Genomic DNA, 14,976 nt, shown 5'->3' on the forward strand with positions numbered 1-14,976 from the left:
TACAGTATATTCACTCCCTCCTCAGCCCCCTCCACCTCTCACAGGAGTGCGGTGGGACAGGCAGACCGCTGGCAGCAGAGCCCAGGGACCAGAGACCCCGCTCACCCCCTCCCCCCAGTAGAGTGCACGGCTAAACCCCCACCGGCCCCCCACTCTCCAAGCCAAACACGTTTGTGCGCACATGAGCCATGACTGTACAAACTCTCCAGAGTACAGTGGGGGGGAGGAGGAGGGGGAGGGGGATCAGGAGGAGGACTAGAAGGAGGAGGAGGAGGAGGAGGAGGACTGCCATATTGGGTGTGAAAACAGCAACTCTGTGGCCTCTGTCAGCCTTTGCCTTGTTAGGAAGTCAGGTCTTCAGTGCATAAACAGAGCAGGGCCAGGAGAGAGAGAGAGAGAGAGTGAGAGAGGGAGGAAGAGAGAGAGAGAGAGGGAGTGGATCAGCCCAGACTGGAGCAGAGTGGAGGGCTGTGTCGCATCTGACTCAGGGGATGAAGAATGTTCTTGAGAAGGGGGAGAGAGAGAGAGGGATAGAGAAGGATGAGGGAGGGAGAGAGAGAGGAATGGGGGGATGGGAGGGGGGGTGCAGGCATTTCCTCGCCCTGGCCTTTTGTAATGGGCCTGGGCTCCCAAAGGGATGGGCTGTACCGGGCAACAGAGGGAGCACAATCAGGAGACGCAGGGGCTGGGCCACTTCCTCCTGCTGAAACGTGCACTCCCATACACACACACGTGTGCCGTGGATACACAGGCACAAACATGCACACACACACACACACACACACAAACAGGAAAACATTCCAAGATGATCAAACAGTTGAACACACACACCAACGTTCACACAGTGCAGGCACCACCCATGATGACTGAGTAGTTACTCATTAATTAGCATTGTTGCAGCCTCTGATAAAGTGACGGTACAGTCATGTACATACTGTACATATGCATATGCACCTAAAAATACTAACACAAGGATGTGCATGTGCGCTGCGTAAACACCCACCCACCCACCCACACACACACACACACACACACACACACACACACACAAACAAAACAATTGCCTTATCCATGCCCTTAGTGAGAAAGAATGTCATTTTTTGGCCCAGATGAACACACACACACACACACACACACACACACACACACACACACACACACACACACACACACACACACACATACACACACACACACACACACATACACACACACGCACACACGCACAACCAAACACACACACAGGCCAGGATATATGGACATATTTCTCCCATTGTCCTCCTAACCCGTGTGATTTAGCCTCAGTCTGCTGTGAAAGCAACAAGCTCTCCCAGTCTGGGCTTAATCCTTTACACGGTCCCACCTGCAAACACGGAGCAGCAGCTTGGCCATGCCCAGGCCCTCCTTAATCTGCACGCTAACTCCAGCAGCACGAGCCAAGTCACCCAAACATGGAGCTGGCACGGCATCCAGCCAGGGCAGGGCAGGGCATCGTGTGTGTGTGTGTATGTGTGTGTGTGTGTGTGTGTGTGTGGGTGGGTGGGTGTGTGCGTGTTTTTGTGTCTGTTGTTTTGCAGTGTGTAAGTGTCAGCATAGTCCCCGGTTAAACTGAGGAGCGTTGGGCTATGATTTACAGTCGTGTTTACAGTATCTGTTTCTTCCCCAGCAGGTTACCACACACACCACACAAACACACACACATACAGTACACACACACACACACACACACACACACACACACCAGAGCCATGTGAGGCCCATTACCGGTGTTACCGCTGTGCATGGACACACACAGCCCACAGACTGAGCATGCAGGCAGGGCATCTGTTTCAATAAGCACCCAGCTGTCAGAAGTCCTCTCAAGTGATGAGATGAGACACACACACACACACACACACACACACACACACACACACACACACACGCAAGCTCACGCACACACACACAAATACACACAGTAAAATTTCTCTCCGATGTAAGATGGAAGGAGAGACAAAACATGGGAGGTATGTGTGTGTATGCGTATGAGATAAGCCTATCATCAAACAACTCTTACTGTAGAGAGAATACAACACCAACAACTCCTTTGCAAAGCAAATGATTGGGAGCTTCAAAAACACACTACATTGTTCACTCAGCAACAATGTTACAGTATGTCTGTGAAAAAAAGTTTATTGGACAAAGAGTGAGCTTTTCCCGTAAAGGCATTTAGAGTAACTATAATATCCTGTGTGGAACAAGTCTCAAAGCCACTAGTATGCTCATCTGGTCTACTCTGTGAGAAAGAGGCATGGCTCCAAGCTCTTCAGTATAAGTCCTGCGTAATAATAAGTGAATTGTGAGGGATTAAAAAAAACCCACTCTAAAATCTGCATGTAAGCACAGAATAAATCAAGAATACATCTGTTGAAACAGCTGCTCAACTTAATGCGTGACACAGTACATCCCAACGCTGGCTTTAAAGGAAGGCTGGTTGATGAAGGAACTCTTTGGTGTGTGTGAGGTTAGACAAAAATGTAGGGTCCGATGGCATGGCTAAGACTATTTATCAAAGCATAGTCTCAGGTTTGGCTCGCGTATGCGGTATCTGAGTCAAAAACCCCACAGAGCCCCAAACCCAAACCATGCTTGAGGGAAAACATTGTTTCGTCCTCAACGTCCTGAAAGATAATACGCTGCCCTCTAGCGCCCTCTAGTGGTGCTATGAACGTGTGGCTTCTGACGGAACAGTCCGTTTCAAATGATAAACTCTGAGGACTGTGGAGCTGCAGTAGATAAACAGCCTTAAATGCTCTTGGGTTTTTTTTTATCACTACAAAGGAGAGACACAGTGCACAGAATCCTGGACAACTTTCTGTGAATAGGGAATGTGTTCATTTAAACAAGCTGATTAAACAAACTGATTACCATAATGAGACATGTTGGGAGCTTACAGAATCCCCATTTAATTGCCCTCAATCATGCAATTAGTCTATCCTTATGCTGTATTACTGAATTAGGTAAAACTCAATTAAGCAAAATATTAGGAAATTGCAGTGGGTGATTTCAGTAATCCAGAAGGTGGCAGCATCACAGCAATCATGCTATTTCTGAGAAAGAGCGATCCACTCAGTCGGTTTACGAGAGAACGGACTGATTTTCAAATAGCATGAAGATGTGATGGCAACATACATCCTACAGCCCCCTGACAATAAACTCTGGCTGACTACATGTGTGAACTAAACCCAGCAGTGCTCTTTACAGTAGAACAGTATCAATGGAACAGCAGAACAGTCTACAAGAACTCCTCTCCCGTACTGTCTCCGGTCTGGTCGGAAAGCCAAATAAACGTGCGTGGATATGAAGGGCTTTCCAATATCCTTTCCCTAACTCAATAAATAGATAGGGCCTCCATGGCCGAGCAGCAACACAGTTTAACTGATTAAGATAATGATATTAAGGCAATCTGTCAGGCTGAGAAAATTGATGGCTGTGTGCATCAATCCACTCATCTCATTCCAGTAATGAAATCCAGAGCTGAGCTTGGGAGCTCCATGAGGATATTTAATTGGGCTGAGGGTACGACATGATCAAATGTGGGTGCGTGGGTGGGGTGGGGGGGATCTGCGTGTGTGTGTGTGTGTGTGTCTGTGTGTGTGTGTGTGTGTGTGTGTGTGTGTGTGTGTGTGTGAAAGAGAGAGAACGTTGCATGTGAAGGGTGTTGTTACGTGTGTTTGTATGGGCACTTACGCACATACGCATACTTTTTGTTTGTGTGTCTGTGTTTGTTTGTGTACGTGTGTTTGAGGGAACACGTTTTAGCATGTTTATAATGGTGCATGTGTGAGCATAAAAATGCATGAGTGTCTCTATTTTCAGTTATATTTGTGCTGGAGAGCTGGGTATAAATATTTATATGGGACTGTGTCTGCTGCTCTATGGGAAGGCGTGCATGTGCATGTGTGTGTTTATGTATGCCTGAGTGTGGTTGTGTGTACGTGTGCATTGTGTGTGTGTGTGTGTGTGTGTGTGTGTGTGTGTGTGTGTGTGTGTGTGTGTGTGTGTGTGTGTGTGTGTCTGTGTATCTGTGTGTGTCTGTGTGTCTGTGAGTGTGTGACTTATTTCAAGTCCAAATCCAAGTCCTTCCAAGTAGCCTGAGAAGTCAAGGTGATCACTGATGTGAGAGAAGAGAGAGCCCATTTCTGACTGAATAAGGAGAACCTCTAGTGGCTGGGCCCAGCGTCTGGAGCACGGACGGCGTGCTGGTGAAATCAGCAGACAGCTATTTTTACATGCATGTTCAGAAAAAGGAGAAAAACACTCGGTGCCGCTGGCCTGCTCTGGCACGTACACATAACAGTGTTTACACAGGCTCACGTGATCTACGGGCAAAATCAATGAAAAGCACAGAGAAGCAAATGAGCCCAACTTATGGATGGTACGTTACTGTGTATGTAGAGAGGGATTATATGTCAGTGTGTGTGTGTGTGTGTGTGTGTGTGTGTGCATGAGATAACACATGAGTCATGAGTGTGTGTGTGTTCCTTTGTGCATACCATTTGACAACCTGCGCGTCATAATGGATGTTCCATGTAATGAATGTGCTAGTGTGTGTATGTGTGTGCGCGCACATGTGAGCATGTGTTTTTAGCTGTCCACATATGTGCACGTGCAGGCCTGTGCACATACATGTGTGTGTGTGTGTGTGTGTGTGTATGACTCATGCTCAGGGTCGTGCTGGTTTCACTCTGTCAGAGCTGGGGCCCTCAGTCTCCCACAGGCCCGCAACCACACGGCGCTGGAATGAAAACAATCAGATGAGCTCACTCCACAGGCAACGTGCAGAGCGAGCGAGAGAGCAGGGTGACGAGAACGCCGCGTTCCACACACTTCCCCCGATAACAGGCCTGGCCCGGCCCCTCTCGGCCCTGTGCAGGGGGTCCAGTGCGGTCCAGCTGCCTGCCAAACTGCGTCATGCAGGGATGCGCCCATTGTCTCAGGGCCTAGCAACCACATCCTGGCAACGCTGGAGAGGATGTGACGGCAGGTGTTGGAAAAAGAGTCTGCTTGGCTCCACGTGTCTGTGTGTATATTAGCGTGTGTTTTGCATGTGTGTGTCCTTGTACTTGTGCCTGGGTCCACGTGTTCACGCATGAGTGTGTTTGCAAACACTTATTCAAATACAGTTGTGCATGTCAACAATTTACATGGGGAAGCACAAACACAGCTAAATATTATGATTAGAGAAAATTCCTATATGAAGTCTGTTACTGTTTCTGTAATTTAAAGCCCCAGGACTCAACCATGTAGCTATTTGACCCGAAGACTTGTGACACAGCTTAAGTGACCTACTAAGCACTGTCCTGACCTGTGTAAACACTAAGAGATCCTATCTCACAACCATACAAATGCAAATCAATATTATTCTAGTCATAACACACACACAGTCCATCATCAGCAGTTCCTCCTTCACTGCAGGGCCCATGGCCAGTCTCATCAGTGCGGCTTCATTTCACTCTCACTGTAAGCCCATCTACTGTACTCTTGGTTTGCATTCAGTTTACAGTAGGTCACTGAACCGCCACAGCAATGTTACCTGTGGCAGGGGCCTCCCGTGGGAGTCAGATGCCCAGCAGAGTGACGTGTCCCTGGGGACACTGGGGCACGGGGTCAGCCTCTCTGCTCTGCTCCGGCCCTTCCCAGAGTGCTCCCCTCCCATGGAGCCAGGCCACAGTTGTCCCATGCAGCCTCCATTGTTCCCGTTTGTCTCCTCCAGAAAGGCGAGCTGTCTCGTAAATTGGGTTAATCCAGACGGTGGCTGGCTGGGATTCTGAGGCCCGGCCATCTCTTCCCTTTCCCCTGCAGGAGGCACGGCCCGCCAGCACCCTGCCATCGGCCCCTGAGCCCCGAGCTGGCCTTATTATGGGCAATACATCAGCAGGGCTCAATACCCGCCTAAGCCGCTGTCAGATATCAGCTGTCCTGATGTTAAATCTGCTCCCTGCTGGAGGTTGTCATCCAGGCCCGGGGCTTAGGCACAGGAGAGAGTGAGGAGCAGGGAGCCCACGCGCTCTCACACGGCTCCCCTATCTAGTGCACCTCCCTCCCATTCACACGGCTCTGCTGCCGCCCTGCCCCATTCGCTCTTTATGCCTTTCATCTTCCTTTCTTTGCTAAAGCTCAGTATCTCTCTCTCTCTCTAATTCTCCATGTATCTGTCTTTCTCACACAATCTCTCTCTCTCTGTAATTCTCTGTGTATGTCTCTTTCTCACATAATCTGTCTCTCTCTCCCTCTCTCTCTCTCTCTCTCTAATTCTCTGTGTATGTCTCTTTCTTACACAATCTCTCTCTCTGTAATTCTCTGTATCTGTCTTTCTTACATCCTCTCTCTCTCCTATCACAGGTGCTCCATTTCCTCTGTTTGTTTGGACCACAGCTTTGAATCACATTTTCCTTCTCGGCCTGTGTCTTGCTGTGGCATGATTTCTTATCTAGGATAAAGCAGCACAGCTAAATTTAACCTGGTATGCCAGGGCCAGACTCTTCAGATGTCTGGCCAGTGGCGGGCCCAGATCCTGAGCACTGGGCACGGGTTCCACAGTGAGGCCGAGAGGCTGGGTCATCCCGCTCAGCTCTCTCATTATGTTGCGGTCACTTCCAAACCTCTCTACTGCTAGAGTGGCTCAGTCCGATACATATGGGCTCACCTCACAGGTCCATCTCTTCTACGGCCGCTTTCCTCTGTTACAGATGAGTGCTTTCTCTTCTACTATCGGCTGCATCATTAAAACATGCTTTCGCTCGAATATTGAATAACTGATTCGGCATGTATTTACTTGTGAGATTGATGAGCTCAACCAAGACTAAGGAGCATGGCAGACAGGGGGAGCTCTCTGGTGCTGAAATGCCCGTGCTCTCCAGTGCAGGAACTGCCCTCAGGTGCCAATGTTTGTGTGAACCACTCAGTCGTTACCACATACAGAAAGACACACACACCCACACACACACACACACATGGGGACTCTCCACCACTTGGTCTAGTCAGTAATGAAGAGCCAAGCCCTCCAGTGAAGACAGACAGGCAGCTGATGAACAGCCGTGCTCCCCTGAGGCCTATTGATTGTGTGTCCATCTTAGGAGGAGGGCCAGTTACTGATCAATGGCACCCAGCTGCTCTCCCAAACAAACACCACGTCATCAACAGCAACAGCAGACAGGTCAAAAGCCTGCCATCCTAACACCATCTATCCTGTTAGCCTAATGTACCAAGGGCCCCTCTGGGAAATGTTGCAAAGACTGCCACCGTTACAAAAGAAATGCTACAAATTGACCACAATGTCTATTTAAAACACGGAATTAGTCTGATGAGAAAATAACTAGACATAACTTAAATTAGTCTGGAGTGATCTTATGAGATAAGGATGAGGTAACAAATGCCATTCATCATACATCCTATTCCAAATGGGCCTGCAAGCATGTTGAGCTGATAAGTAAATCCTGCCCCGTGGTTGAGCTCTGGCTCCCCTGTCAGCAGGGCTGGGAGGGTGGAGATAAGCGTGTGATGAAGGCAGATCATCTGTGACCTTTGCTCATCACCAGACATGGCCACGCAGAGCTCCATGCTGGAGCAGCTCTAATGCATTGCTAATCCACTGCCCTGTTTGCCAGAGACGTGCTGCCATAGCCAGGCTGGTTTTCTCTTAATGCGGCTGCCAAGACATGCGATAGCTCCAGCTTGAGGAGAAGCAGAGGTTTGGCTAGCACACATTCGCCACGCATCCCTTCTCCACCCCCCCACACACAAAAAAAGAAGGATTTTCTTTGGCACCGCGGAGCCTTATGCAACACGGGCTCAAAATGCAGCCCGGGCCGATAGCGATCTCGGGACAAACAAATTCTGAAATGTGAACGGTGCTTTTTAGCTTGTGTTACCGCTGCACACAGGCCCCGTTTGTCTCCGCTTGGCCCCCGTCTCTTCCTGCCCCACCGCTGCTCTGCTTCCAGCGGAAAGAGACGTGCACGGTGCCACACCGAGCTCCACACAACAGCGCACCAGATCAGGGAGACGCGGCGGTATTCTGGGGAGGCGCTGAGAGAGATCTCCTTTCTGTGCAGGAGGTGGAGGGGTGGGCTAGGGTTGGGTAGGGGGTGGGGTGTGAGTGCCAGGCCAAAAGCTTTCCTCATCCCCATGCCAGGCCAAACAACGTCTTTTCCTCTTCCCCTGGTTATCGTAGACCCTGGCTGAGTGCAGTGATATCAGCACGGTGCAGACGTTTCCACTGGCCATTTCCCCAGCTGAAGCACGTGGGCACCATGCCCCTCCATGCCCCTCCATGCCCCTCCATGCCAGCCTCAGGGGGGCATCCTCACCCCACTGACGACTTCCCAGCTGCTGCCTCCCTCACGCTGTTCAGCACTTCCGCTATCAGGGGAAATGGACACTAAAACACAGCAGTCATTTCAGCAAACCCAAACACGGCGCTATAATGGAGAACACCACTAATTGAGTTCCATGCTTTTATTTAACCCCCCATCCTTTCTCTGTATGGCCTTGGCCTCAAGTCAAACAAAGCAGAATGTGCATGCACACACCCACCCACCCACGCACACATACACACACACACACACACACACACACACACACACACACACACACAGAGAGAGAGAGGGAGAGAGAGAGACACACACACACACACACACCAAAGCCTACTGTTGGACTCTTGCACTTTCACTCTTTAACTTAATTAGTTGGGTAATGAGGCTGATTTCAGGAGGCTCCCTGCCAGACTGGTTCCCAGCCAGCTGCCACTTTAGGCAGCCGCAGACTCCCTCCCCTTGACCCTCTCCGGAAGGCGCACATCCATCAGGATAGACAGGCAGATGTGGACTGCGCTGACCCCTTGGCCAGAGGGGCAGGGGAGTGGACTGTGTGCTGTTTATTGTTGTGCTGCTGACCTCTGCAGATGAGTCCCTCCTTGTTGACGGTCTGCTTGCAAACGCCACAGTGCTTGCCCTTCTTGAACGTCTTCACCCGGAAGGTGTGGGAGTGGACGGCTTCGAACTCCTCCGGCTGCAAGACAGAGAGAGAGAGAGAGAGAGAGAGAGAGAGAGAGAGGGAGAGAGAGAGAGAGAGAAGAGAAGAGAAAACACAGAGCTGATTAGCCTCTCTCCCTTTCTCTCAGGTCACCACTTCAATTAGCCACGGGTGCCATGGAGGATCAGCACAGTGGGAAAGGGCCTATGAATTTCATTAGTGCTGACTCAATACATGTGGCTCTCACATAAACATAACATGAAGCAGGGGGGATAAATCAGGCCCTGCCATTCCCTCCCAAGCCCAGCTCACTCCTCCACAACCCGCACAGCTTCTGTGAGCAGAGTGGACAGTGAAAGCCCTTCCTTCCTGGGGCAGGCCTGAGAAAAGAGTGGGAGAGGCCCACCAGCGGACAGACCACTGCCCTGGAGCCTGGAGCTGGAGCGGCATCCCAGCGGAGCTCCACATCACTGCAGATCTGATTACCAGGCCTAATGAAATGGGGGGCTGGAGGGGAGGGAGCACGGGGCGAGGGGGGGGGGGGGGGTGCCATGAGTCAGGCCTGCCTGCTGCCACCCGGCTGCTGTGCCTAATGATCCTGAGGGAAGCAGCGAGTGGCTCTGCTCCTCACTTAGGACGGGGCGGCTTATGAGATGTGGCAGCAGGGACATTTAGAACAGACACACACACACACACACACACACACACACACACACACACACACACACACTGTGTACAAACAGCAACAAACACATAAAAGGTTCAATATTTGACTGTGCTTTCACTGTGCGTACACATACACAGACAATGTAGACACAGAGCACATCCTTATAGTCCTCAATTTGACATAATCTCCTAATCAGATTTGGTGACATATTCTAAATCGACCCCTTCTGGAGAAGTCATTTATTAATATCAGGTAAAGACAGAATGAGTTGTATTCAGAAGCCCGACGAAACCGGTGTTTAGCCAAGAGTCTCGTTTTCCTCGCTGCACCGCACCGCGCTGGGGGTTCAAACATGAGCTCTCTCCCAGACGGCAGACGGCTCGCCCCAGCACACAGAGCCTCCGCAGCCAACGCACACAGGTACGGCTCAGCCAGACGCAACGCAGCCTCTCCCTCTGAGACCTGGGAACAGGGGCCAACCAGAGGCCATCCAAGAACGAGGCGGAGCTGGACGGGAGGAACGTGAGCGTGGCCGTCCAGCGTGTCTGCCCCCGCCCTCCCCGGCCGGCCTGCACGGTCCCGTGTGGCGTGCAGGTGTGCAGTGTAAGGCGCAGGAGGGAGCTGAGTCTGACAGCCACCGCCGCTCCCCTGAAAAGACCCCCTGTCTGAGGCCCACTGTTATTCTTCTCTACAATTACATCCCAGCTCTCGCTCTTTCCTGTCTGCTTTTGGACTTTTGTGTGTGTGTGTGTGTGTGTGTGTGTGTGTGTGTGTGTGTGTGTGTACAGGAGGGGGGTTAGAGAGGGGTTGAGAAAAGAAAGGCAGAGCAAAAAAGGGAAGGGGAAAAAACATAAAGGGCAAACAAACTGATTTCTCAGCCCCTCTGGTCCTGTGAACGTTGGCTGGATGGGAGCGAGGATCAGGGCCCCCTCTCGGTGTTCATCTCTCCCCCCGAACTCTAAACGGGCGGCTTTCGGTGATTCAGCCCGTGTGACATCACTTCCTGCGAGTATTTGCTCAGCTGGCTTGCATTTATCGTTTGGCTTAGAGAAGACAGGATTTCATCCTCTTTGTACAGCTAAAAAGCCTGAAACCACTTTACTGAAAGAAGCAAACACAGACAAAGCTAGTTCAGACTGTAACATAAACACAGGTCTCATAGCAAACCGCTGATAAACTGCAGATAAACTGAGCAAAATCCTCAGTGCAATATAACAAACATTGTCCTGTACACAAAGTCCCATTCAAGTAAAGAAATTCAAAATGAATAGCAAACGCAGACGAATGCTCCTGGAATAATGGAAAACGTTCCCTGCCACACTTTCAGGCAGACTAGTGAGCGAGACCTGTGAGTGCTGTGCCCTGGCCTTCTGCAGACCACATGCAGAAAGGGGTATTTATATAGGAAACACTGGCCAGGGCTTATTGAATTCTTTTCTGGCCAGGGAGTCCCGTCCAGAGCCAGCCCTTTCTTTCCCCCCTTTTTCCTGCCGGGCATCCGTCCAGTCGGAATACGAAGCAGGCCTCTGACATGGCATGTGGCTGGCACATTCAGCGCGTCGCGGAGGGGGCCCCCTGACATGCCCGCAGGGACGCCCCGGGTGGGTGAGGGCAGCGGCGGGACGGGGATTTGCGGCGCATCGGAGTGGAGCCGCACCGTACAGCACTGCTGCCACGCTGGGTTTCCCACACACTGGCCTTGCGTCAGCGCCCGTAATTAAGACCTCGCCGCGCCACGGAAAAAAACGGAGGCGGCCCCGAGCGGCACCCGAGCCCCAGGCACGCAGGCGAGCGGCGGGCAGGCGAAGCCGCCGAGCTGTAAAGCGCTTGTGCAGATGGTGGCGGGCCCACGGCAGAGCAGAGCAGAGCAGAGCAGAGCAGAGCAGAGCCCGCGCTCAGCACAGCACACGGGGCAGATTTATGGGCTGAGACGCAGCGCTGGCTGGGGCAGGAAATTCCCGGGTCTGGTTCTCATAGGACAGCAGGTCTGGTGTGTCATCCTCGAGCCATTCTCTCAGACTCTGCTTTTCTTTTGTCTTACTGTATCTTACTGTTCTCTCTCTTCCTCTTTCCCATGCTCTCTCTGTGTCTCTCTCTCTCTCTCTCTCTCTCTCTCTGTGTCAACATCTGTCTATCCCTCTGTCTGTCTGTGTGTATCTGTTGGTCTTTTCCACTGCACAGCCCCATCTGCATGTGCACTGATCTACTCCCATCACATGCACACATGTAGCAAAGGTCAAACATAAAGCAATTACGCACCTCAACCTCAACACAGACTCACTGTATGAGCATGCAGGAATCAAATGAAATGGACGTGCACTAGTCCCTGTGTTGTGGACAGTGTGACTGCACTTACTGTAGCGCACATCCATCTTCTGCTGCCCCTGAGCTGCGAGCTCCACGTGGCCAGTGTGTATGTGTGTGTGTGCATATGTGTTTATGTGTGTGTGTTTGTATATGTGTGTGTGTGTGTGCATGTGTGTGTGTGTAGGGACGGTGACTGACCTTGAGCGCGGCGTGGCAGCAGTCACACGGCCGGCCCCGTCGTCCTGCACTACCAGGCTACGCCTCGGCACGGTGAAATGTGATTAGGCTAATCTCGTTAGGCCTAAAACAATTAATGGAGCTATGCGCGGGGCCCGGCCCGGCAGCCAGCAGCCTATCACAGGCCACGGGCCGAGGGGAAGGAGCCGCACTGGCATCACCACCGGAGATTAGATCTCTACCCTGTGCCAAATCACAGCCCGTCACCTGCTACAGCTAAGGGCCTGTTTTGCTGCTTGATTTCACCTGATACGGTGTGTGCTTGTGTGTGTCTGTTTATCTGTGTGTGTGTGTGTGTGTGTGTATGTATGTGTGTGTGTGAGTGTGTGGATTGTACCTCATAACATGAGGAGTACAGCAGGGAATGTCCCGTAAAAGAGACCATTCAGGAAGACCTTTCTACAGTAAAACAGACCGACAGAAGGTCTATTTTAAAGCAGGATTCCTTGGCCAAGTCTAAAGGCAAATGGTTTGTAACGAGCACTTTCAGTGGAGCTTTGAGCCGGAGCGTGTTTGGGTAAGGAATGTCCGAGTGTTATTGTACGCAAGGAGGAGAAGACAAACAATACCAAACAAATCCTCACAAAGACACCTTTACAGAGATTTCCCCACTGCCTTTATGCCTACCACTAGTATCCAAATATTACTGTAAGCCACAGATGTTATGACTCACACGTTGGACTAGACGTTTTGTACATTATGGCAAAGTTCAATAATAATTCATCAAGAATTTATAGTTGTAATGTAAACATGAAAAAGCTATGTTGGCAACACGTTTAATCTCACCACAGATGAAATACGGAGTGGTTTCCATGGCTGCCTTTGGTCCACAGGCCACCTAGGCAGACAGTTTATACTGTTACTATAGCAACGCTGATCTTGGGGCCCCTGAGGGGAACTCATCCGCCCCACACTTTTGATCTGATTGGAGCTGTTGATACAAAAACTTTTGTCTGCTTGGCAGACATCCATGGCATACATTCTCATTTCACGAGCAAACTATAACTTTGTCAAATCCAGCGTCTGACTGATTTCACTGGTCCAAATGTTTTCGCTCTGTTTTGAGTGGGACATGTATGATGGCTGGGACGTCTGAGAATCCTGACTGATCCTGAGTCTGCTTTTACCCTCCTCAAGATGAAATATAGAGGGGGAGGAGAGACACAGAGATGGGGAGCAGAGAGACAAAAGGGAGGGAGAGACAGAGAGGGAGGGAGGAAGAGAGAGAGGGAGGGAGAGACGAGACAGGAAAATATCTCAATTTCTGTCAGTTTGTTCAGCTCTACACAGCATGAAAACCCATGAAACCCCTTCATGTTCTTTCTCTCCAGTAGACAGACACAGGGCTGGACTGGGACCAAAAAACGGCCCGGGCATTTTTGGCCATAGTGGCCCACCATGATAATTTACACGATAAAACATACTGTATGTGCACACTGTTTTGTTTGTAAAAAATATTTAAGTAAACCGCAGTAGCCTGCATGGAAGCGAGTAGGCTAGCCTACCCTTGCTAAAAAAATATGAATTATTATTATACTCTCTCTCACACACACACACACACACACACACACACACACACACACACACACACACACACACACACACACACACTAGAGTGACCTTTAAACCAGCAAGGATGAGGTTGTGCACAAAACTCATATGCTATTAAATGCTTCACTAAATAAAACCTGCTATAATTTATGTTGAGCGTTGTGAGTTTTAGCCAACAATTCACCTTGATAGGCTACTATTTAGTGAAGATGTATAGGCTACACATCCCAAAACATTTTCATTGTTAATTCCATGGGCTATCACCATTCCTGTTTCATTCCATGCGTCTGACTGCATGTCTGTGTGTATGGGTGTCTGCTTGTCGCAAAGAAATTTGATAGTTTGCTTGTTGCACTGCGTCAAGATTGACAACAATTTCGACCAATCGTGACTGTCTTAAGATTTCAGAAGGTTGATGGCGAGCCGACAACTCGTTAATTTGATGGGTATCGCAATTCAAATGCATGCGAGAGGGGAAGGCCTACACAGAAACCACACAAAAAGACGCGCTCACACTATAAAACTTTGTTTTGCTTAACTGGGTGCTGAAGCCTACATAGTAGGCAGGTTGATACATCTAAAAGAAGCAAGGGGAAGAAGCAGTCGTTTTGCGCCCAAAAAGTTCAGCCAACATTTCGGCTACTTCTTACCTGCCTCACAGTCGCTATTCTGACCTCCTCCTCAATCTGTCCCTGCTGGGTCACGTCTCTCACCTCTTCCTCCTCCTCCGAATTAATTTGAATAGCTACTCCTTCCTCTGTGTAACTACTCTGTTGCACACTCGCATATGTGCCTCTCTGAAGCCTGCACTCGGTGCTGCTTCTGCACTGCTGCTATATGTCCGCGGCCCTGTTTGAACTTGTGGTGGCAAACATTTCTGTAATTTTAGCAAATTTTTGCTGCATCCACTTGTAGGCTTTTGCCTTTTATCTAGCAACTTCTCTGCGACCCCCTTGCGCTTTTGTGGTTTGTCTTCGTACATTTATACGGACGGTCTCAAACTCCGGTCGAACTCCAGTCAAGAGGGAGATGAGGCCGGGAGGGAGATAGGGAGGGCCCTGAGATTTCATTGGACTAGCCCAATGTCCATTAAGGCAGTCAACCAATGGGCCGCGATTCGCTACCGTTGTGGCCGTACGCTATATAAATGAGCCTAATAATTTTTTCATTATTATTAAATTGACAGCCTCGGCCCAAAT

At 50.2% G+C, this 14,976-nt stretch overlaps 1 protein-coding gene across 1 annotated transcript in view; it reads right to left on the reverse strand.

The window, feature by feature from the left end:
• Positions 1 to 14,976, reverse strand: part of tns1b (tensin 1b) — a 129,324-nt gene that overhangs the window by 99,607 nt on the left and 14,741 nt on the right. The window contains exon 2 of the mRNA XM_062533604.1: positions 8,937 to 9,051. Within this exon, the coding sequence (XP_062389588.1) occupies positions 8,937 to 9,051 (115 nt within the window). The remainder of the gene's footprint in view (positions 1 to 8,936; positions 9,052 to 14,976) is intronic.

The sequence above is a fragment of the Sardina pilchardus genome, chromosome 4 (assembly GCF_963854185.1).
Source record: "Sardina pilchardus chromosome 4, fSarPil1.1, whole genome shotgun sequence".
NCBI lineage: Eukaryota > Metazoa > Chordata > Actinopteri > Clupeiformes > Clupeidae > Sardina > Sardina pilchardus.